The following is a 23,614-nucleotide window of genomic DNA, read 5'->3' as shown; positions in this document are numbered from 1 at the left end:
AAATAATAATAATTAATAATAGAGGAATTATCCGTCGCAGGACGGTGCTGAGAAATGACCTGAAAATAAAGCGAGTCTCTCTGCTGAGGAAACGTTGCAACGTAAACACGCCGGAGGAACGCGGATGAGAGACGCAGCACGGAGAGACCTTCATCCAGCAGAGGAGTGAAAAAGGCTCATGATGATGATGATGATGATGATAGACACACACCCTGACATCATTTAATACAGCTTTGCCCACGGCAGGACTCTGTAAAGTCGACATCTAGTTTGACCGACAATTTCATCATAAAATGATAATCCATTATGATAATTCATTTTATTTTTTACAATAGATACATTGTCTTTGATCAATTAAAACAAAATAATAATACAAATAATAACTAATCTATCTATCTATCTATCTATCTATCTATCTATCTATCTATCTGTCTGTCTATCTATCTATCTGTCTGTCTATCTCTGTATTTATCTATCTGTCTGTCTATCTATCTATCTATCTATCTGTCTGTCTGTCTATCTATCTATCTATCTGTCTGTCTATCTCTGTATTTATCTATCTGTCTGTCTGTCTATCTATCTGTCTATCTATCTATCTATCTATCTATCTATCTGTCTGTCTGTCTGTCTGTCTGTCTATCTATCTGTCTGTCTATCTCTGTCTGTATTTATCTATCTGTCTGTCTGTCTGTCTGTCTATCTCTGTCTGTATTTATCTATCTGTCTGTCTGTCTATCTATCTATCTATCTGTCTGTCTATCTCTGTATTTATCTATCTGTCTGTCTGTCTCTATCTATCTGTCTGTCTATATCTGTCTGTATTTATCTATCTGTCTGTCTGTCTGTCTATATCTGTCTGTATTTATCTATCTGTCTGTCTGTCTGTCTATATCTGTCTGTATTTATCTATCTGTCTGTCTGTCTGTCTATATCTGTCTGTATCTATCTGTCTGTCTATATCTGTCTGTATTTATCTATCTGTCTGTCTGTCTAGCTCTCTGTATATACACTGTGGCAGCAGTGTGGAGTAGTGGTCAGGGCTCTGGACTCTTGACCGGAGGGTTGTGGGTTCAATCCCAGGTGGGGGACAATGCTGCTGTACCCTTGAGCAAGGTACTTTACCTAGATTGCTCCAGTAAAAACCCAACTGTATAAATGGGGAATTGTATGTAAAAATAATGTGATATCTTGTAACAATTGTAAGTCGCCCTGGGTAAGGGCGTCTGCTAAGAAATAAATAATAATTATATATACAGATACGTGTATGTTGCGAGCAATGTTTCTGCGCATGCGCCAAAATCCGGGATTGCGCTGAGAAAATATTAATTTTTATCAGAATTATGAACGGTCACAGTTTTCCCGTTTCGTTCAAGAGGTTTTGAGCAGCAGTGAAAATGAACCTCACGAGTCCCATGCCTTTTTTTTATAACGCGGCGAAATTAATCTAAGAAATGCGACAATTTACTCTCAATGGAAAACACCTCCTCCCATGCGCGCCTGCGCGCACCGTGACGTCAACAAAAGAGGCGTTCCCGCTAGCGTCACAAACCGGAAGAAGGTCAAACAAACGGGCGGCGTCTCGAAACCGGAAGAAGGTCAAGCGTAACCAACTGACAACGGACTTCCCTCGAGGTGAGTAAAGAAACGAGGTTATAATAATAATAATAATAATAATAATAATAATATTATAATTTATCCTTGCTCGTTTTATATTATTTTAGAGTTTCACGCTGTCAGTTAAATGCCGTCTCAATCCGCTGTTTATTTAAAAAATAATACAAACATACATGCTTATATTTACGTTTTTTTTAAAGAGACGTATTGTAAATATAGCAAATATTTGGAATCGATTTATAATTATTTGTAAAACGCCATACAGTCTAAAAAATGCGTTCCCGTAGTTTTAAAAAAGATGGATTTTAAAGATGGTCAGCGCTCCTTTAAAGGGAGGGGCCAGTGATCCTGTTAATAAAGCTAATAAGAGGCGAGAGAATGGATTTTAAAGATGGTCAGCGCTCCTTTAAAGGGAGGGGTCAGTGATCCTGTTAATAAAGCTAATAAGAGGTGAGAGAATGGATTTTAAAGATGGTCAGCGCTCCTTTAAAGGGAGGGGCCAGTGATCCTGTTAATAAAGCTAATAAGAGGAGAGAGAATGGATTTTAAAGATGGTCAGCGCTCCTTTAAAGGGAGGGGTCAGTGATCCTGTTAATAAAGCTAACAAGAGGTGAGAGAATGGATTTTAAAGATGGTCAGCGCTCCTTTAAAGGGAGGGGCCAGTGATCCTGTTAATAAAGCTAATAAGAGGTGAGAGAATGGATTTTAAAGATGGTCAGCGCTCCTTTAAAGGGAGGGGCCAGCGATCCTGTTAATAAAGCTAATAAGAGGTGAGAGAATGGATTTTAAAGATGGTCAGCGCTCCTTTAAAGGGAGGGGTCAGTGATCCTGTTAATAAAGCTAACAAGAGGTGAGAGAATGGATTTTAAAGATGGTCAGCGCTCCTTTAAAGGGAGGGGCCAGTGATCCTGTTAATAAAGCTAATAAGAGGTGAGAGAATGGATTTTAAAGATGGTCAGCGCTCCTTTAAAGGGAGGGGTCAGTGATCCTGTTAATAAAGCTAACAAGAGGTGAGAGAATGGATTTTAAAGATGGTCAGCGCTCCTTTAAAGGGAGGGGCCAGTGATCCTGTTAATAAAGCTTATAAGAGGTGAGAGAATGGATTTTAAAGATGGTCAGCGCTCCTTTAAAGGGAGGGGCCAGTGATCCTGTTAATAAAGCTAATAAGAGGTGAGAGAATGGATTTTAAAGATGGTCAGCGCTCCTTTAAAGGGAGGGGCCAGTGATCCTGTTAATAAAGCTTATAAGAGGTGAGAGAATGGATTTTAAAGATGGTCAGCGCTCCTTTAAAGGGAGGGGCCAGCGATCCTGTTAATAAAGCTAATAAGAGGTGAGAGAATGGATTTTAAAGATGGTCAGCGCTCCTTTAAAGGGAGGGGCCAGTGATCCTGTTAATAAAGCTAATAAGAGGTGAGAGAATGGATTTTAAAGATGGTCAGCGCTCCTTTAAAGGGAGGGGCCAGCGATCCTGTTAATAAAGCTAATAAGAGGTGAGAGAATGGATTTTAAAGATGGTCAGCGCTCCTTTAAAGGGAGGGGCCGGTGATCCTGTTAATAAAGCTAATAAGAGGTGAGAGAATGGATTTTAAAGATGGTCAGCGCTCCTTTAAAGGGAGATTAACAGTAAAGTAATGTTTTTTTATTTTTTTTAACAGGATTTTGGATCTGCATCTTCTGGATCAGCGTTTCTGTTTTGCTGAATAGTAATGATGGATTCCTCGTCACATTGTGACCAGTCTTTGCTTTCTGCAGAATGTGAGGAAGGAATCGATGAGGATGAAAATCTCTATCAGAAATTACTGTTACAGGTGAGAAAACTGTGAACCCCAAACCAGAAGAGACTGAGAGAGAAAGTCAAGTTAGCAGAGAAACGTTTTAATGCCTTCATCATCCAGAACTTCACTGGATCAGAAACTCCAAACCAGAAGAGACCGAGAGAGAAAGTCAAGTTAGCAGAGAAACGTTTTAATGCCTTCATCATCCAGAACTTCACTGGATCAGAAACTCCAAACCAGAAGAGACTGAGAGAGAAAGTCAAGTTAGCAGAGAAACGTTTTAATGCCTTCGTCATCCAGAACTTCACTAGATCAGAAACTCAATTTTACTGCTTCTGGGTAATCAACTGAAATATAATTATTTGATTTATATGTTTTTTTTTATTTTAGGCTGCTCAAGAAATGCAAAGTCAGGTGACACCAAATTCAAAACCGATAAAACCAGAACCAGGTGAGATTCAAACACGATTCAGACAGTCCCCCTGAGTTTCAATAGCCATAGTTTTATATATTATACAGCAACACCAAACACGATTCAGACAGTCCCCCTGAGTTTCAATAGCCATAGTTTTATATATTATACAGCAACACCAAACACGATTCAGACAGCCCCCCTGAGTTTCAATAGCCATAGTTCTATATATTATACAGTGTGTAATCTGAGTGGCTCTTTGGTGTGCAGTGACACCTGCTGGACAGCTTGTGACATTACAGGCACTTAAAATAATTGCAGAGGACAAGAGAAAGGGGCTGAAGATCATTGAGGGTATAGTTAGCACACTGTGGTCCCATTCTCCCAATAACATCCCATTGCAGCTGCCCTATACTTGTGCTACCATTGCCCCTCAGTGTAATACAGAACCATTATTGCACTACTGAGACAGGAAACTGCACCTATGTCAGCCATCTTATCTCACACTTTCCTGTAGCTCTCAATACAGTCCAGACTCTGTGTTTGAACCACAATGGCTTCAGTTTCTTCCCCGGTCTCCCTCTCTCTCAGGTTTCTGTGTGAAGACAAAGACCTCTGATGGAGGGAAGGTGTTTGTCAACATCTGTCAGTCATCCCAGGTCCCGCCCCCTCCGGACATCTCGGAGGCGGAGCTGGTGGAGCTGCTCCAATCGGAAGACCCCTCGGGATTCCGAGTTCCCATGAGCCTCGGCGAGCCTCATGCGGAGATAGACAACAGTGAGCAAGTGGAGAGACAACAAAGCCTCTCTGTGCTTCACAATGCTTCCCTATGCTTTACCAGACCTCTCTGTGCTTTACAATGCTTCCCTTTGCTTTACCAGACCTCTCTGTGCTTTACAATGCTTCCCTATGCTTCACCAGACCTCTCTGTGCTTTACAATGCTTCCCTATGCTTTACCAGACCTCTCTGTGCTTTACAATGCTTCCCTATGCTTTACCAGGCCTCTCTGTGCTTTACAATGCTTCCCTATGCTTTACCAGACCTCTCTGTGCTTTACAATGCTTCCCTATGCTTTACCAGACCTCTCTGTGCTTTACAATGCTTCCCTATGCTTTACCAGACCTCTCTGTGCTTTACAATGCTTCCCTATGCTTTACCAGACCTCTCTGTGCTTTACAATGCTTCCCTATGCTTTACCAGACCTCTCTGTGCTTTACAATGCTTCCCTATGCTTTACCATGCTATCATAGCACAGCAAAGTAGGACAAGAAGAAAAACTACAGCTCCCAGCATGCCTTTGCACTAGTAGTAACAGTGAGGGGTGATGGGAGCTGTAGTTCTTTATAATCACTGTATCTCCCCCATTCTATCTGCAGGTTCCAACGGCTGCACGGCTTATGATGTTGTTATAAACCCTGAATTCTTCAACAAAACCAAGGTAATTACGATGAATGAAAACTCTATCACACTAATATAAAACCCTGTACTGAACTACAGCAGTTACCCAACACAGTGGGGTCTATATAAAGTGTAGTGCCATGAAAGTGTCACAAATACAAGTCAATCTCTCCAGTCGACACCCCCTTTATCTGTTTGTTATGGTACAGTCTCTTCACTAATACAGTGTACTGTGCTCTTGGGATTGTACCATCAGAGACAGGGAAAGGGGGGTTGACTGGACACCTATGTTAGTTTAGTGAGGAGACAGACAGCATTAATTATAATTATTTTTTTGTTATTTCTGTCTCTGAGTCTGCGTTGCTTTGACTGTGAGTTCAGGAGCTGCTCTTCAGTTCTAGCTGCGCTGCCGTAGTTATTGTATTGTGAATCGGGACAGCCCTGGATATAGGACTACAGCTCCCAACATGCCTCTGCACCCGCTGGCAGTGGTGAGGCATGCTGGGAGCTGTAGTTCTTTAACTCTAGAGCTAGGGTTGAAATTTGTATTGCGATACAAGACCACAGCAGCGCTCTAGAGTTAAAGAACTACAGCTCCCAGCATCCCTCACCATGGCCGCGGCTACAGAGTGATGCTGGGAGCTGTAGTTCTTTAACTGAGAGCCATGTGTGTTCTTCAGGGAGCTGTTTCTCATCGCTGTGTCGTATCTCTGTGTGTTCCTCAGGGAGCTGTTTCTCATCGCTGTGTCGTATCTCTGTGTGTTCCTCAGGGAGCTGTTTCTCATCGCTGTCTCGTGTCTCTGTGTGTTTCTCATCGCTGTCTCGTATCTCTGTGTGTTTCTCATCGCTGTCTCGTGTCTCTGTGTGTTTCTCATCGCTGTCTCGTGTCTCTGTGTGTTTCTCATTGCTGTCTCGTGTCTCTGTGTGTTCCTCATCGCTGTCTCGTATCTCTGTGTGTTTCTCATCGCTGTGTCGTATCTCTGTGTGTTCCTCAGGGAGCTGTTTCTCATCGCTGTCTCGTATCTCTGTGTGTTTCTCATCGCTGTCTCGTGTCTCTGTGTGTTTCTCATCGCTGTCTCGTGTCTCTGTGTGTTTCTCATCGCTGTCTCGTGTCTCTGTGTGTTTCTCATCGCTGTCTCGTGTCTCTGTGTGTTTCTCATCGCTGTCTCGTGTCTCTGTGTGTTTCTCATCGCTGTCTCGTGTCTCTGTGTGTTTCTCATCGCTGTCTCGTGTCTCTGTGTGTTCCTCATCGCTGTCTCGTGTCTCTGTGTGTTTCTCATCGCTGTCTCGTATCTCTGTGTGTTTCTCATCGCTGTGTCGTATCTCTGTGTGTTCCTCAGGGAGCTGTTTCTCATCGCTGTGTCGTATCTCTGTGTGTTCCTCAGGGAGCTGTTTCTCATCGCTGTGTCGTGTCTCTGTGTGTTTCTCATCGCTGTCTCGTGTCTCTGTGTGTTTCTCATCGCTGTCTCGTGTCTCTGTGTGTTTCTCATCGCTGTCTCGTGTCTCTGTGTGTTCCTCATCGCTGTCTCGTATCTCTGTGTGTTCCTCATCGGTGTCTCGTATCTCTCTGTGTTTCTCATCGCTGTCTCGTGTCTCTGTGTGTTTCTCATCGCTGTCTCGTGTCTCTGTGTGTTCCTCATTGCTGTCTCGTATCTCTGTGTGTTTCTCATCGCTGTCTCGTATCTCTGTGTGTTCCTCATCGCTGTCTCGTATCTCTGTGTGTTTCTCATCGCTGTCTCGTGTCTCTGTGTGTTTCTCATCGCTGTCTCGTGTCTCTGTGTGTTTCTCATCGCTGTCTCGTGTCTCTGTGTGTTTCTCATCGCTGTCTCGTGTCTCTGTGTGTTTCTCATCGCTGTCTCGTATCTCTGTGTGTTTCTCATCGCTGTCTCGTATCTCTGTGTGTTTCTCATCGCTGTCTCGTATCTCTGTGTGTTTCTCATCGCTGTCTCGTATCTCTGTGTGTTTCTCATCGCTGTCTCGTATCTCTGTGTGTTTCTCATCGCTGTCTCGTGTCTCTGTGTGTTTCTCATCGCTGTCTCGTATCTCTGTGTGTTTCTCATCGCTGTCTCGTGTCTCTGTGTGTTCCTCATCGCTGTCTCGTGTCTCTGTGTGTTTCTCATCGCTGTCTCGTGTCTCTGTGTGTTTCTCATCGCTGTCTCGTGTCTCTGTGTGTTTCTCATCGCTGTCTCGTATCTCTGTGTGTTTCTCATCGCTGTCTCGTATCTCTGTGTGTTTCTCATCGCTGTCTCGTATCTCTGTGTGTTTCTCATCGCTGTCTCGTGTCTCTGTGTGTTCCTCATCGCTGTCTCGTGTCTGTGTGTGTTTCTCATCGCTGTCTCGTGTCTCTGTGTGTTTCTCATCGCTGTCTCGTGTCTCTGTGTGTTTCTCATCGCTGTCTCGTGTCTCTGTGTGTTTCTCATCGCTGTCTCGTGTCTCTGTGTGTTCCTCATCGCTGTCTCGTGTCTCTGTGTGTTTCTCATCGCTGTCTCGTATCTCTGTGTGTTTCTCATCGCTGTCTCGTATCTCTGTGTGTTTCTCATCGCTGTCTCGTGTCTCTGTGTGTTTCTCATCGCTGTCTCGTATCTCTGTGTGTTTCTCATCGCTGTCTCGTATCTCTGTGTGTTTCTCATCGCTGTCTCGTATCTCTGTGTGTTTCTCATCGCTGTCTCGTGTCTCTGTGTGTTCCTCATCGCTGTCTCGTGTCTCTGTGTGTTTCTCATCGCTGTCTCGTGTCTCTGTGTGTTTCTCATCGCTGTCTCGTGTCTGTGTGTTTCTCATCGCTGTCTCGTATCTCTGTGTGTTTCTCATCGCTGTCTCGTGTCTCTGTGTGTTTCTCATCGCTGTCTCGTGTCTCTGTGTGTTTCTCATCGCTGTCTCGTGTCTCTGTGTGTTTCTCATCGCTGTCTCGTGTCTGTGTGTTTCTCATCGCTGTCTCGTATCTCTGTGTGTTTCTCATCGCTGTCTCGTGTCTCTGTGTGTTTCTCATCGCTGTCTCGTGTCTCTGTGTGTTTCTCATCGCTGTCTCGTATCTCTGTGTGTTTCTCATCGCTGTCTCGTATCTCTGTGTGTTTCTCATCGCTGTCTCGTATCTCTGTGTGTTTCTCATCGCTGTCTCGTATCTCTGTGTGTTTCTCATCGCTGTCTCGTGTCTCTGTGTGTTCCTCATCGCTGTCTCGTATCTCTGTGTGTTTCTCATCGCTGTCTCGTGTCTCTGTGTGTTCCTCATCGCTGTCTCGTGTCTCTGTGTGTTTCTCATCGCTGTCTCGTATCTCTGTGTGTTTCTCATCGCTGTCTCGTGTCTCTGTGTGTTTCTCATCGCTGTCTCGTATCTCTGTGTGTTTCTCATCGCTGTCTCGTGTCTCTGTGTGTTCCTCATCGCTGTCTCGTGTCTCTGTGTGTTTCTCATCGCTGTCTCGTATCTCTGTGTGTTTCTCATCGCTGTCTCGTGTCTCTGTGTGTTCCTCATCGCTGTCTCGTGTCTCTGTGTGTTCCTCATCGCTGTCTCGTATCTCTGTGTGTTCCTCATCGCTGTCTCGTGTCTCTGTGTGTTCCTCATCGCTGTCTCGTATCTCTGTGTGTTCCTCATCGCTGTCTCGTATCTCTCTGTGTTTCTCATCGCTGTCTCGTGTCTCTGTGTGTTTCTCATCGCTGTCTCGTGTCTCTGTGTGTTTCTCATCGCTGTCTCGTGTCTCTGTGTGTTTCTCATCGCTGTCTCGTGTCTCTGTGTGTTTCTCATCGCTGTCTCGTGTCTCTGTGTGTTTCTCATCGCTGTCTCGTGTCTCTGTGTGTTCCTCATCGCTGTCTCGTGTCTCTGTGTGTTTCTCATCGCTGTCTCGTGTCTCTGTGTGTTTCTCATCGCTGTCTCGTGTCTCTGTGTGTTTCTCATCGCTGTCTCGTGTCTCTGTGTGTTTCTCATCGCTGTCTCGTATCTCTGTGTGTTCCTCATCGCTGTCTCGTATCTCTGTGTGTTTCTCATCGCTGTCTCGTATCTCTGTGTGTTTCTCATCGCTGTCTCGTATCTCTGTGTGTTTCTCATCGCTGTCTCGTATCTCTGTGTGTTTCTCATCGCTGTCTCGTATCTCTGTGTGTTCCTCAGGGCTCGGAGCTGGTTCTGGAGTTTCTGATCGCCGTGTCGTTCGAGGGGCTGGAGAATAAGTACGATCTGCAGTTGTGCCGAGGTGAGGAGAGACTCTGAGCATGAAGAGAATCTGCAGAAAACAGGCAGGCTGCGGATACCTCACTGTCTGTCTGTCTCTTTCTTTCCCTCTCTCTCATCCTGTCGTCCTCTGTCTCGCTCTCGCTCAGAGTGGAAGATTCTGAAGAACAGGAAGTTCCTCGGCTCCATTGCGGATCAGAACATCCGAACCAAACCACGACCCGGGATCCAGGAGCTAGAGAGCCGGTGAGATTAAACTGTGTGTGTGTCTGTGTGTGTGTGTCTGTGTGTGTGTGTGTGTGTGTGTGTCTCTGTTTGTGTGTCTCTGTCTGTCTGTGTCTCTCTAAGGAGGTAAGGACAGTGTAGTGATCGCTGCTCTGTGTTTAATGGGAGCTTCCCAGTTCAGTGACTGGGATTGCTGGTTTTTGACTCCTGTTTTTTATTCTCCAGACTGACAGAGGATCAGCTGACCTCACTCTCTGACAGGTGAGTGGAGGGATTGATTGATTGACAGGGGGTGTGTTTTATGACCTCACTCTCTGACAGGTGATTGGAGGGATTGATTGATTGACAGGGGGGGTGTTTTATGATCTCACGCTCTGACAGGTGAGTGGAGGGATTGATTGATTGACAGGGGGGGTGTTTTATGATCTCACGCTCTGACAGGTGAGTGGAGGGATTGATTGATTGACAGGGGGTGTGTTTTATGACCTCACACTCTGACAGGTGATTGGAGGGATTGATTGATTGACAGGGGGGGTGTTTTATGACCTCACACTCTGACAGGTGAGTGGAGGGATTGATTGATTGACAGGGGGGGTGTTTTATGACCTCACGCTCTGACAGGTGAGTGGAGGGATTGATTGATTGACAGGGGGGGTGTTTTATGACCTCACGCTCTGACAGGTGAGTGGAGGGATTGATTGATTGACAGGGGGGGTGTTTTATGACCTCACGCTCTGACAGGTGAGTGGAGGGATGGATTGATTGATTGACGGGGGCGTGTTTATAAGGTCTTTATGTTTTTTGAGGGCAGTGTGGAGTTTTCAGTAATATATATAATGGCCATAAAGACAGACAGAGATAGAGAAATACACACACACACACACACACGTGTGCTATACGGACACCCTGTATCAGTTACTGTCAGCTCCATCACACTAATCTCTCTCTCTCTCTCTCTCTCTCTCTCTCTCTAGTTTGGGGGAGTCTCCTCCTCTCACCCTCACTGTGGAACCCCCTCAAGGGGAGCCCCAATATCTCATCGCGGAGATCAGCCTGCCCAAAGTGGTGAGGCCCTGTCTGTCTGTGTCTGTCTGTCTGTCTGTCTGTCTCTGCCTGTCTGTCTGTGTATCGCTGTGTGTGTGTTTGTCTGTCTGTCTGTGTGTCTGAGTATCTGTGTGTCTGTGTATCGCTGTGTCCTCCTTCCAGTAGGACTGGTCTGGGTGAAGCTACAAGTGAAACAGCTGTGTGTGTGTGTGTGTGTGTGTGTGTATGTGTGTGTGTGAACCGCGATTCAAATCACTTGCAATTGAACTGGAGTCTGTCTGTGTGTCTGTGTCTGTGTGTCTGTGTCTGTGTGTCTGTGTCTGTGTGTCTGTGTCTGTGTGTCTGTGTCTGTGTGTCTGTGTCTGTGTGTCTATCTGTGTGTCTGTGTCTGTCTATCTGTGTGTCTGTGTGTCTGTGTCTGTCTGTCTGTGTCTGTATCAATGTATCTCTGTGTCTGTCTATCTGTGTCTGTATCAATGTATCTCTGTGTCTGTCTATCTGTCTATTGATTGCTTGATATCTATCTGTTTTCTCTGAGTGTTCAGTAATGACCCTCTCCCTCTCTCGTGCTCTCTCCTCTCCTCTCCCCTCTCTCCCCTCTCTCCTCTCCCTTTCTCTCTCTCCTCTCTCCTCTCTCTCCTCTCTCCTCTCTCCTCTCCTCTCCCCTCTCTCCTCTCCCTTTCTCTCTCTCTCTCTCTCTCTCAGCCCTCCTCTCGCTCCCTCGTTCTCGATCTCGGGGAGGACAGGATGGTCCTGTCTGCTCGTCCCTCCCTCTATCACCTCGACTGCTTCCTTCCCTTCATCATCGACCCGGAGAGCAGCGCAGCTCAGCATCACCGTGGAACCAGAGTGAGGCTCTCACAGGGTTATTATGGGATGTGTGTGTGAGGATCCAGAGTGAGGCTCTCTCAGGGTTATTATGGGATGTGTGAGGATCCAGAGTGAGGCTCTCTCAGGGTTATTATGGGATGTGTGTGTGAGGATCCAGAGTGAGGCTCTCTCAGGGTTATTATGGGATGTGTGTGTGAGGATCCAGAGTGAGGCTCTGTCAGGGTTATTATGGGATGTGATGATCCAGAGTGAGGCTCTCTCAGGGTTATTATGGGATGTGTGGATCCAGAGTGAGGCTCTCTCAGGGTTATTATGGGATGTGATGATCCAGAGTGAGGCTCTCTCAGGGTTATTATGGGATGTGAGGATCCAGAGTGAGGCTCTCTCAGGGTTATTATGGGATGTGTGGATCCAGAGTGAGGCTCTCTCAGGGTTATTATGGGATGTGTGTGTGTGTGAGGATCCAGAGTGAGGCTCTGTCAGGGTTATTATGGGATGTGAGGATCCAGAGTGAGGCTCTCTCAGGGTTATTATGGGATGTGTGTGTGTGTGAGGATCCAGAGTGAGGCTCTGTCAGGGTTATTATGGGATGTGAGGATCCAGAGTGAGGCTCTCTCAGGGTTATTATGGGATGTGATGATCCAGAGTTAGGCTCTCTCAGGGTTATTATGGGATGTGTGTGTGTGTGAGGATCCAGAGTGAGGCTCTCTCAGGGTTATTATGGGATGTGTGGATCCAGAGTGAGGCTCTCTCAGGGTTATTATGGGATGTGATGATCCAGAGTTAGGCTCTCTCAGGGTTATTATGGGATGTGTGTGTGTGTGATGATCCAGAGTGAGGCTCTCTCAGGGTTATTATGGGATGTGAGGATCCAGAGTGAGGCTCTCACAGGGTTATTATGGGATGTGAGGATCCAGAGTGAGGCTCTCTCAGGGTTATTATGGGATGTGAGGATCCAGAGTGAGGCTCTCTCAGGGTTATTATGGGATGTGAGGATCCAGAGTGAGGCTCTCTCAGGGTTATTATGGGATGTGAGGATCCAGAGTGAGGCTCTCACAGGGTTATTATGGGATGTGTGTGGAACCAGAGTGAGGCTCTCTCAGGGTTATTATGGGATGTGTGTGGAACCAGAGTGAGGCTCTCTCAGGGTTATTATGGGATGTGATGATCCAGAGTTAGGCTCTCTCAGGGTTATTGTGGGATGTGTGTGTGTGTGAGGATCCAGAGTGAGGCTCTCTCAGGGTTATTATGGGATGTGAGGATCCAGAGTGAGGCTCTCTCAGGGTTATTATGGGATGTGTGGATCCAGAGTGAGGCTCTCTCAGGGTTATTATGGGATGTGATGATCCAGAGTTAGGCTCTCTCAGGGTTATTATGGGATGTGTGTGTGTGTGATGATCCAGAGTGAGGCTCTCTCAGGGTTATTATGGGATGTGAGGATCCAGAGTGAGGCTCTCTCAGGGTTATTATGGGATGTGAGGATCCAGAGTGAGGCTCTCTCAGGGTTATTATGGGATGTGAGGATCCAGAGTGAGGCTCTCTCAGGGTTATTATGGGATGTGAGGATCCAGAGTGAGGCTCTCTCAGGGTTATTATGGGATGTGAGGATCCAGAGTGAGGCTCTCTCAGGGTTATTATGGGATGTGAGGATCCAGAGTGAGGCTCTCTCAGGGTTATTATGGGATGTGAGGATCCAGAGTGAGGCTCTCACAGGGTTATTATGGGATGTGTGTGGAACCAGAGTGAGGCTCTCTCAGGGTTATTATGGGATGTGTGTGGAACCAGAGTGAGGGTCTCTCAGGGTTATTATGGGATGTGAGGATCCAGAGTGAGGCTCTCACAGGGTTATTATGGGATGTGTGTGTGTGTGAGGATCCAGAGTGAGGCTCTGTCAGGGTTATTATGGGATGTGAGGATCCAGAGTGAGGCTCTCTCAGGGTTATTATGGGATGTGTGTGTGTGAGGATCCAGAGTGAGGCTCTGTCAGGGTTATTATGGGATGTGAGGATCCAGAGTGAGGCTCTCTCAGGGTTATTATGGGATGTGTGAGGATCCAGAGTGAGGCTCTCTCAGGGTTATTATGGGATGTGTGAGGATCCAGAGTGAGGCTCTCTCAGGGTTATTATGGGATGTGAGGATCCAGAGTGAGGCTCTCTCAGGGTTATTATGGGATGTGAGGATCCAGAGTGAGGCTCTCTCAGGGTTATTATGGGATGTGAGGATCCAGAGTGAGGCTCTGTCAGGGTTATTATGGGATGTGAGGATCCAGAGTGAGGCTCTCTCAGGGTTATTATGGGATGTGTGTGTGTGAGGATCCAGAGTGAGGCTCTGTCAGGGTTATTATGGGATGTGAGGATCCAGAGTGAGGCTCTCTCAGGGTTATTATGGGATGTGAGGATCCAGAGTGAGGCTCTCTCAGGGTTATTATGGGATGTGTGAGGATCCAGAGTGAGGCTCTCTCAGGGTTATTATGGGATGTGAGGATCCAGAGTGAGGCTCTCGCAGGGTTATTATGGGATGTGTGGATCCAGAGTGAGGCTCTGTCAGGGTCATTATGGGATGTGAGGATCCAGAGTGAGGCTCTCTCAGGGTTATTATGGGATGTGTGTGTGAGTATCCAGAGTGAGGCTCTCTCAGGGTTATTATGGGATGTGAGGATCCAGAGTGAGGCTCTCTCAGGGTTATTATGGGATGTGTGTGTGTGTGAGGATCCAGAGTGAGGCTCTCTCAGGGTTATTATGGGATGTGAGGATCCAGAGTGAGGCTCTGTCAGGGTTATTATGGGGTGTGTGTGTGAGGATCCAGAGTGAGGCTCTCTCAGGGTTATTATGGGATGTGAGGATCCAGAGTGAGGCTCTCTCAGGGTTATTATGGGATGTGTGAGGATCCAGAGTGAGGCTCTCACAGGGTTATTATGGGATGTGTGAGGATCCAGAGTGAGGCTCTCACAGGGTTATTATGGGATGTGTGAGGATCCAGAGTGAGGCTCTCTCAGGGTTATTATGGGATGTGTGTGTGTGTGTGAGGGTCTCTCAGGGTTATTATGGGGTGTGTGTGTGTGTGTGAGGGTCTCTCAGGGTTATTATGGGGTGTGTGTGAGGCTCTCTCAGGGTTATTATGGGGTGTGTGTGTGTGTGTGAGGGTCTCTCAGGGTTATTATGGGGTGTGTGTGAGGCTCTCTCAGGGTTATTATGGGGTGTGTGTGTGTGTGTGAGGCTCTCTCAGGGTTATTATGGGGTGTGTGTGTGTGTGTGAGGGTCTCTCAGGGTTATTATGGGGTGTGTGTGTGTGTGTGAGGGTCTCTCAGGGTTATTATGGGATGTGTGTGTGTGAGGGTCTCTCAGGGTTATTATGGGATGTGTGTGTCTCTAATAGATTTTGTTTTGTTTTCTTTCCTCAGATCCTGACGATCACAATGCCGGTAATCGGCTCTGCCTGAGAAACGAGACCCCGCCCCCTGACCACACCCCTCCCTAAACCACACCCCTCCCTTACCACACCCCTCCCTAAACCACACCCCTCCCTAAACCACACCCCATCCTAACGACACCCCTCCCTAAACCACACCCCTCTGTAACCACACCCCTCTGTAACCACACCCCTCCCTGACCACACCCCTCCCTAAACCACACCCCTCCCTAAACCACACCCCATCCTAACGATACCCCTCCCTAAACCACACCCCTCCGTAACCACACCTCTCCCCAACCACGCCCCTAACCACACTACTCCCCAACCACACCCCTCTCTAACCACACCCCTTCCTAACCACACCCCATCCTAACCACACCCCCAACCACACCCCTTCCTAACCACACACCCCTCCCTAACCACACCCCTCCCTAACCACATCCCTTCCTAACCACACCCCCAACCACACCCCTTCCTAACGATACCCCTCCCTAAACCACACCCCTTCCTAACCACACCCCTTCCTAACCACACCCCCAGTGTTTCGGGTAACAAGCTCAGGTGTGTCTTATTGTTAAACTCGTGGATTTTATTTTCTGTAACTTGTGATGTGTTTTTTCATGTTGGTTTGATTGTGAACTTGAAGGGTATGAATTCTTAAAAAAAAATATATATATAACTTGAAGGGTAAGAACTCATACCCCCCCCCCCCCCGGAGGATAATGTGAAATAGAATGTGTATTTCCTAAAATTAAATACAATAAATATATATATGTGATTATACATTTATTGAGCAGAGTAAAGTCTCCTTGAAGAAGAGTTACATTGAATCAAACAGCAGAACACACTGAATACACACGGGAGAGAGGAGGGGATGAGGAAGAGAGAGGAGGGGATGAGGGAGGGGATGAGATGGGGAGGGAGAGAGGAGAGGAGGGGAGGAAGGAGGGGATGAGGAAGAGAGAGGAGAGGGAGAGAGGAGAGGAGAGGAGGGGAGAGGAGGGGAAGGAGGGGATGAGGAAGAGAGAGGAGGGGATGAGGGAGGGGATGAGATGGGGAGGGAGAGAGGAGAGGAGAGGAGGGGAGGGGAAGGAGGGGATGAGGAAGAGAGAGGAGGGGATGAGGGAGGGGATGAGATGGGGAGGGAGAGGGGAAGGAGGGGATGAGGAAGAGAGAGGAGGGGATGAGGGAGGGGATGAGATGGGGAGGGAGAGAGGAGAGGAGGGGAGGAAGGAGGGGATGAGGAAGAGAGAGGAGAGGGAGAGGGAGAGGGAGAGGGGGAGGGAGAGAGGAGAGGGTGTACATAACAGAGTGAATGGAATTTGGAGAGCGAGTGGAAGGAGGGGAGGTTGAATCTCTTGAATCTTCTTTCGAAAGCATTTGAAGGCACAGCAACGTCGAGATCTCCTCCTGTCTCTCTGCTTTACTTCCATCTTCCCACAACCCTCCCTTTACCAGCGCCTTTCTTAGTGCTGCCAAGAACAGACATGAATCAGAGAGGAGAGAGAGAGGAGAGGAAAAAGGAGAGGGGGAAGAGAGGAGAGAGAGGAGAGGAGAGGGGAGAGGAGAGGAGAGAGGGGAAGAGGGGGAGAGAGAAGAGGAGAGGGGAGAGGAGAAGAGGGGGAGAGAGGAGAGGAGAGAGAGGAGGAGAGGGGAAGAGAGGAGAGAGAGGCAGAGAGGGGAGAGAGGAGAGGAGAGAGGGGAGAGGAGAGAGGCGAGAAGAGGGACAGTGGGACAGACATAAAACGGACAGACAGATGGAAGGATAGAGAAAGGGACACACAACAAGGGACAGAGAGAGACACAGACAATGCTTACAATTTCTGAGCGTGGGTGATGCGATTGCAAAGGACATTTATCTGAAAAGAGAAGAATGAGGGAGAGGGGAGAGAGAGAGAGAGAGAAATGCCATTGCAAGGAGATTACACAGTGACCTCGTGTCAGGGTGGGATATTTTAGTTTGAGAAATTATAACTGAAACGTTGATTTACAGATGTATAAATGGAGCTCAGACTCTCTCACGCACACACCTGGTATTTCTGCTTCATCATTTTCTCCATCAGGTCGAATTTCTCCGACTCCAGCTGATGGATCCAGTTCCACAGCTCCTCCGCCTTCTCCCTGAGAAACAACGCGCTGTCAGAGGGGCAGGAAACCGCGCCCCCCGTGCCTCCATCCTGGCTCAAACTCCACCATAGCTCACAATGGGGAGCTGAGTCCTGCTCAGAGCCACAATGGAGCCAGTTTCCTAACCTTGAGGAAAGTGCTGTAACTGGCTACAGTGATAGGAAACTGGACCCGGTGTTGGCCATCTTGGCTCTGATTCCCTTATAGTTCTCAATGGGGCCGGGCTCCGTCCTGGAGCCCTAATGGCTTTAAGTTTCCTAACCTCTGGCTATAATAGGAAACTGGACCCGGTGTCAGCCATCTTGGCTCTGATTCCCTATATTTCTCAATGGGGCCTGGAGCCCTAATGGCTGCAGTTTCTGGTACCTGAGCCCCTCCTCCCGCAGGACCTCGATGTTCAGGGCTCTCTTCCGCTCCGCCAGCGTCTTCTTCTTGATCTCGCGGCCGTCTGTCGCTTCCCGCGGCGATGCTCGCCTGGAAAACCAGGGAGAGCGAGGCAGAGGAAAAGAAAGAAAGAAAGAAAGAAAGAAAGAGTGAAAACATCTGCTTTTTGCTCTGGAGAGATAGGAAGAGAGTGAGGGTAGAGGGGGTAGGGCAAAGACACACACAGATACAGACAGACAGGCACACAGACAGACTGATACAGACAGACAACAGGTAAATATAAGGGTTGACAGACGGATGGATGGATGGACACATTTACAAACTCACAGACAGATGGACAGTGAGACAATGGGTAGACAGATGGAAAGACTCAGAGAAGCTGAACGAAAGAACAAAGACACAGACAGGTGTGAGTCGAGGGTGCTGCGTTGGGGTATGTTGGGGTGTGAGTGGAGGGTATGTATGTTGGGTTGGGGTGTGAGTGGAGGGTATGTTGGGTTGGGGTGTGAGTGGAGGGTATGTTGGGGGTTGTGAGTGGAGGGTATGTTGGGTTGGGGTGTGAGTGGAGGGTATGTTGGGTTGGGGTGTGAGTGGGAGGGTATTGGGTTGGGGTGTGGAGGTTGTGAGTGGGGGTATGTTTGGGTTGATGTGTGAGTGGAGGGTATGTTGGGTTGGGGTGTGAGTGGAGGGTATGTTGGGGTGTGAGTGGAGGGTATGTGGGTTGGGGTGTGAGTGCAGGGTATGTTGGGTTGGTGTGTGAGTGGAGGGTATGTTGGGTTGGGGTGTGAGTGGAGGGTATGTTGGGGTGTGAGCGGAGGGTATGTTGGGTTGGGGTGTGAGTGGAGGGTATGTTGGGGTGTGAGTGGAGGGTATGTTGGGTGGTGTGTGAGTGGAGGGTATGTTGGGTTGGGGTGTGAGTGGAGGGTATGTTGGGGTGTGAGTGGAGGGTATGTTGGGTTGGGGTGTGAGTGGAGGGTATGTTGGGGTGTGAGTGGAGGTATGTTGGGTTGGGGTGTGAGTGGAGGGTATGTTGGGTTGGGGTGTGAGTGGAGGGTATGTTGGGGTTGGTGTGTGAGTGGAGGGTATGTTGGGTTGGGGTGTGAGTGGAGGGTATGTTGGGGTGGTGAGTGGAGGGTATGTTGGGTTGGGGTGTGAGTGGAGGGTATGTTGGGGTGTGAGTGGAGGGTATGTTGGGTTGGGGTGTGAGTGGAGGGTATGTTGGGTTGGGGTGTGAGTGGAGGGTATGTTGGGTTGGGGTGTGAGTGGAGGGTATGTTGGTGTGTGAGCGGAGGGTCTGTTGGGTTGGGGTGTGAGTGGAGGGTATGTTGGGTTGGGGTGTGAGTGGAGGGTATGTTGGGGTCTCACCTTGGCCAGGAAGCCTCCGAAGTGCGCCCCCATGTTGGACAGGACCTTCTTCTTCTTCGCTTCGTCCTCGGCCCGCTTCTTAGCCTCCTCCTCCTCCTTCCGATTCCTCTCCTCCTGAGAGAGAGAGGGAGAGAGGGGAGGGGAGGGAGGGAGGAGGGTCCATTCAACCAAAGTCAAATGCAGTCGATTCAATTCAACCCTGGCAATGGGACTTCAAATGTAAGAAACTGCACCCTGTGACGGCCATCTTGGCTCTCATGCTGTGTAGGTTACAATCGGGTGCCGGCACCGTGTCAGAGACACAATGGAGGCAGCTTCCTGCTCGTGACTCACCGCGAGGCGGACCTGGCGATCGCGATCCTTCTCACTTCGAACCCTCTGCTGCGCCGCACGCTCTGAACGACGATTCTCCTGAGAGAGGAGAGGAGAGAGAGAGGGGAGAGGGGAGGGGAGAGAGGAGAGAGAGAGGGGAGAGGAGGGAGAGAGAGGAGAGGAGATATAGGAGAGGAGAGAGAAGAGAGAGGAGAAAGGAGAGGAGAGGAGAGAGGAGAGAGGAGAGGAGAGGAGAGGAGAGGAGAGAGAGGAGAGAGGAGGAGAGGAGAGGAGAGAGGGAGAGGAGAGAGAGGAGAGGAGAGAGGAGAGGGGAGAGAGAGGAGAGGAGAGAGGGGAGAGAGAGGAGAGGAGATATAGGAGAGGAGAGAGAGAGAGAGGAGAAAGGAGAGGAGAGGAGAGAGGAGAGAGGAGAGGAGAGGAGAGGAGAGGAGAGAGAGGAGAGAGGAGGAGAGGAGAGGAGAGAGGGGAGAGAGAGGAGAGAGAGAGAGAGAGGAGAGGAGAGGAGAGAGGAGAGGAGAGGAGAGGAGAGGAGAGAGAGGAGAGAGGAGGAGAGGAGAGGAGAGAGGGGAGAGAGAGGAGAGAGAGAGAGGAGAGGAGAGGAGAGGAGAGAGGAGAGGGGAGAGAGAGGAGGGAGAGAGGAGAGGAGAGGAGAGAGAGGAGAGGAGAGAGAGAGGAGAGAGAGAGGAGAAAGAGAGGAGAGGAGAAAGAGAGGAGAGAAGAGAGGAGAGGTTTAGGAGAGGAGAGAGAGGAGGGGAGAGGAGAGAGGGGAGAGAGAGAGAGGAGAGGAGAGGGAGAGGGGGGGAGAGAGGAGAAAGAGAGGAGAGGTTGAGGAGAGGAGAGGGGAGAGAGGAGAGGAGAGAGAGGAGAGAGAGAGGAGAGGAGAGAGGAGAGAGAGGAGAGAGAGGAGAGAGAAGAGAGGAGAGAGAGGGGAGAGGAGGGGAGAGGAGAAAGGAGAGGAGAGAGAGGAGAGAGGGGAGAGGAGAGAGAGGAGGAGAGGAGAGAGGAGAGGAGAGGGGAGAGAGAGGAGAGAGGGGAGAGGAGAGAGAGGAGAGAAGAGGAGGGGAGAGGAGAAAGGAGAGGAGAGAGAGAGGAGAGAGGGGAGAGGAGAGAGAGGAGAGGAGAGAGGAGGGAGAGAGGAGAGGAGAGAGAGGAGAGGAGAGAGGAGAGGGGAGAGGGGAGAGGAGGAGGGAGGAGAGAGGAGAGAAGAGGAGGAGAGAGAGAGAGGAGAGGAGAGGAGAGGAGAGGAGGAGAGGAGAGGAGAGGAGAGAGGAGAGGGGAGAGAGGAGGGAGAGAGGAGAAGAGGAGAGAGAGGAGAGAGAGGAGAGAGAGGGAGAGGAGAGAGAGGAGAGAGGGAGGAGGGAGAGAGGAGAGGTGTCATAATGGGAGTGATTTCTGTACAGCGATGAGCAGTAAACGTTTTATTGAATTGAATATGAATTTGAGAGGGGGTTCGGGGGGGGGTAGATACCCACAATCCTGTCCTTCAGTTGGATCAGCTCTTCCTCCTCTTTCTGGCGCTGCTCGAAGTGAGCATTGATGAGAGTCTGGAGCTCCGCGAAATCCTTCTCCATCCGCTTCCTGTGAATATCCTGAGACACACAGACAGGGAGAGAGACAGAGGGACAGAGACGCACAGACAGACAGAGAGACACAGACAGGGAGAGAGACAGAGGGACAGAGAGATGCACAGACAGACAGAGAGACACAGACAGGGAGAGAGACAGAGGGACAGAGAGACGCACAGACAAACAGACAGACAAACAGACAGGCAAACAGACACACACACAGACAGACAGACACACAGACAGACAGACACACACACAGACAGACACACAGACAGACAGACACACACACAGACAGACAGGCAAACACACACACAGACAGACAGACAGAGAGACACAGACAAACAGACAGGCAAACAGACACACACACAGACAGACAGACACACACACACACAGACAGACAGACAAACAGACAGGCAAACACACACACAGACAGACAGACAGAGAGACACAGACAAACAGACAGGCAAACAGACACACACACACACAGACAGACAGACACACACACAGACAGACAGACAAACAGACAGGCAAACACACACACAGACAGACAGACAGAGAGACACAGACAAACAGACAGGCAAACAGACACACACACAGACAGACAGACAGACACACATTGGTATATTGGTGGTAGCAGTGGGATATTTTAGTTGGATTGAGATCTGATAACTGAAGAGATCGAGAGACAGTAATTATAAATATGAAATGAACTGGGATTGGACTCACATCGAAATCCACTCTGTCTCCCTCGGGAATCTTCGGAGGGGCAAGCTGAGGAGGAGTTGGTCTAAAACATAACAAACTAAACACATGAGTAATAACCTGGCTTAACCACCGCAGGAAACTGCACCCTGTGTCAGCCATGTTGGCTCAAATATCTGTATAGATTACAAAGGTCCGCCGGCTCCTTCTTTGAGCCACAATGGAAGTAGTTTCCTAAATGTGACAGACACAGAGGCAGACAGACAAACACACAGACACAGAGACAGCCAAACAGACAGACACAGAGACAGACAGACAGCCTCCACACACCCCCAGATTCTAATCCTTTCAATAGCTTGTGACCTGAAGAAGGTCCTGAGCGAGTTTCATCACAATCGGACGAGTGCTCCTCAGAGAGGTGTGTGAAAATGTAAAACAGACAGACAGACAGACAGACAGATCCCACAGTTACCTTGGTCTTGGTCTCTCCTCTTCTGTAAATATACAAAGAAATAAGAAAATTATTAGTTTTATTTGACAAATTCAACGTCTCAGCCCCTCAGAGCTCGTCCCGTTCCTCAGAGCTCGTCCCGTTCCTCAGAGCTCGTCCCGTTCCTCAGAGCTCGTCCCGTTCAGCCCCTCAGAGCTCGTCCCGTTCCTCAGAGCTCGTCCCGTTCAGCCCTCAGAGCTCGTCCCGTTCCTCAGAGCTCGTCCCGTTCAGCCCCTCAGAGCTCGTCCCGTTCAGCCCCTCAGAGCTCGTCCCGTTCCTCAGAGCTCGTCCCGTTCCTCAGAGCTCATCCCGTTCCTCAGAGCTCCTCCCGTTCAGCCCCTCACAGCTCGTCCCGTTCCTCAGAGCTCGTCCCGTTCAGCCCCTCAGAGCTCGTCCCGTTCCTCAGAGCTCGTCCCGTTCCTCAGAGCTCGTCCCGTTCCTCAGAGCTCCTCCCATTCAGCCCCTCAGAGCTCGTCCCGTTCCTCAGAGCTCGTCCCGTTCCTCAGAGCTCGTCCCGTTCAGCCCCTCAGAGCTCGTCCCGTTCCTCAGAGCTCGTCCCGTTCCTCAGAGCTCGTCCCGTTCCTCAGAGCTCCTCCCATTCAGCCCCTCAGAGCTCGTCCCGTTCCTCAGAGCTCGTCCCGTTCCTCAGAGCTCGTCCCGTTCAGCCCCTCAGAGCTCGTCCCGTTCCTCAGAGCTCGTCCCGTTCCTCAGAGCTCCTCCCATTCAGCCCCTCAGAGCTCGTCCCGTTCCTCAGAGCTCGTCCCGTTCCTCAGAGCTCGTCCCGTTCAGCCCCTCAGAGCTCGTCCCGTTCCTCAGAGCTCGTCCCTTCCTCAGAGCTCGTCCCGTTCAGCCCCTCAGAGCTCGTCCCGTTCCTCAGAGCTCGTCCCGTTCCTCAGAGCTCGTCCCGTTCAGCCCCTCAGAGCTCGTCCCGTTCCTCAGAGCTCGTCCCGTTCCTCAGAGCTCGTCCCGTTCAGCCCCTCAGAGCTCGTCCCGTTCCTCAGAGCTCGTCCCGTTCAGCCCCTCAGAGCTCGTCCCGTTCCTCAGAGCTTGTCCCGTTCCTCAGACCTCGTCCCGTTCCTCAGAGCTCGTCCCGTTCAGCCCCTCAGAGCTCGTCCCGTTCCTCAGAGCTCGTCCCGTTCCTCAGAGCTCGTCCCGTTCAGCCCCTCAGAGCTCGTCCCGTTCAGCCCCTCAGAGCTCGTCCCGTTCCTCAGAGCTCGTCCCGTTCAGCCCCTCAGAGCTCGTCCCGTTCCTCAGAGCTCGTCCCGTTCCTCAGAGCTCGTCCCGTTCAGCCCCTCAGAGCTCGTCCCGTTCAGCCCCTCAGAGCTCGTCCCGTTCCTCAGAGCTCGTCCCGTTCAGCCCCTCAGAGCTCGTCCCGTTCCTCAGAGCTCATCATTATTATTATTATTATTATTATTATTATTATTATTATTATTATTATTATTAATAAACTGACCTTCTTCATGTTGTTCATGTTCTGCGAGAGGGAGAGAGGAGAGAGAGAGGGACAGAGAGCGGGAGAGATATCAGAAGACATGAATATTAATATATACAAAAGTCCATTGAAGACAATTTGAAATACACGCACACACACGCAGACGCACGCACACACACGCAGACACACACACACGCAGACGCACGCACACACACGCAGACACACACACACGCAGACACACACACACACACGCAGACACACACACACGCAGACACACGCACACACACGCAGACACACACGCAGACGCACGCACACACGCAGACACACACACGCAGACACACACACACAC

General features: G+C 49.5%; 2 protein-coding genes across 2 annotated transcripts; one reads left to right on the top strand and one right to left on the bottom strand.

The window, feature by feature from the left end:
- The first annotated feature begins 1,564 nt into the window (after nucleotides 1–1,564).
- Nucleotides 1,565–15,013, top strand: LOC117970676 (PIH1 domain-containing protein 1-like). The gene is made up of 11 exons (XM_059021152.1): nucleotides 1,565–1,632; nucleotides 3,270–3,422; nucleotides 3,780–3,840; nucleotides 4,393–4,578; nucleotides 5,179–5,240; nucleotides 9,297–9,378; nucleotides 9,506–9,602; nucleotides 9,807–9,842; nucleotides 10,556–10,646; nucleotides 11,331–11,474; nucleotides 14,857–15,013. The coding sequence occupies exons 2-11, from the start codon at nucleotides 3,321–3,323 to the stop codon at nucleotides 14,893–14,895; spliced, it is 900 nt and encodes a 299-aa protein (XP_058877135.1). The 5' UTR covers nucleotides 1,565–1,632; nucleotides 3,270–3,320; the 3' UTR covers nucleotides 14,896–15,013.
- Nucleotides 15,014–16,024: 1,011 nt separating this feature from the next.
- LOC117970677 (troponin T, slow skeletal muscle-like) lies at nucleotides 16,025–23,307 on the bottom strand (the record flags this gene model as incomplete). Its single annotated transcript, XM_059021151.1, is given in 11 exon segments — nucleotides 16,025–16,339; nucleotides 16,686–16,726; nucleotides 16,898–16,988; nucleotides 17,361–17,445; nucleotides 17,448–17,463; nucleotides 18,744–18,857; nucleotides 19,077–19,154; nucleotides 20,549–20,665; nucleotides 21,368–21,428; nucleotides 21,816–21,837; nucleotides 23,287–23,307. Coding segments are annotated over 11 exon segments (695 nt in total), but the record flags the coding sequence as incomplete, so codon positions are not given.
- Between the last annotated feature and the right edge of the window lie 307 nt (nucleotides 23,308–23,614).

Source organism: Acipenser ruthenus, unplaced genomic scaffold (genome assembly GCF_902713425.1).
Source record: "Acipenser ruthenus unplaced genomic scaffold, fAciRut3.2 maternal haplotype, whole genome shotgun sequence".
Classification (NCBI taxonomy): Eukaryota; Metazoa; Chordata; class Actinopteri; order Acipenseriformes; family Acipenseridae; genus Acipenser; species Acipenser ruthenus.
This window is presented reverse-complemented; position numbering and strand designations above follow the sequence as displayed.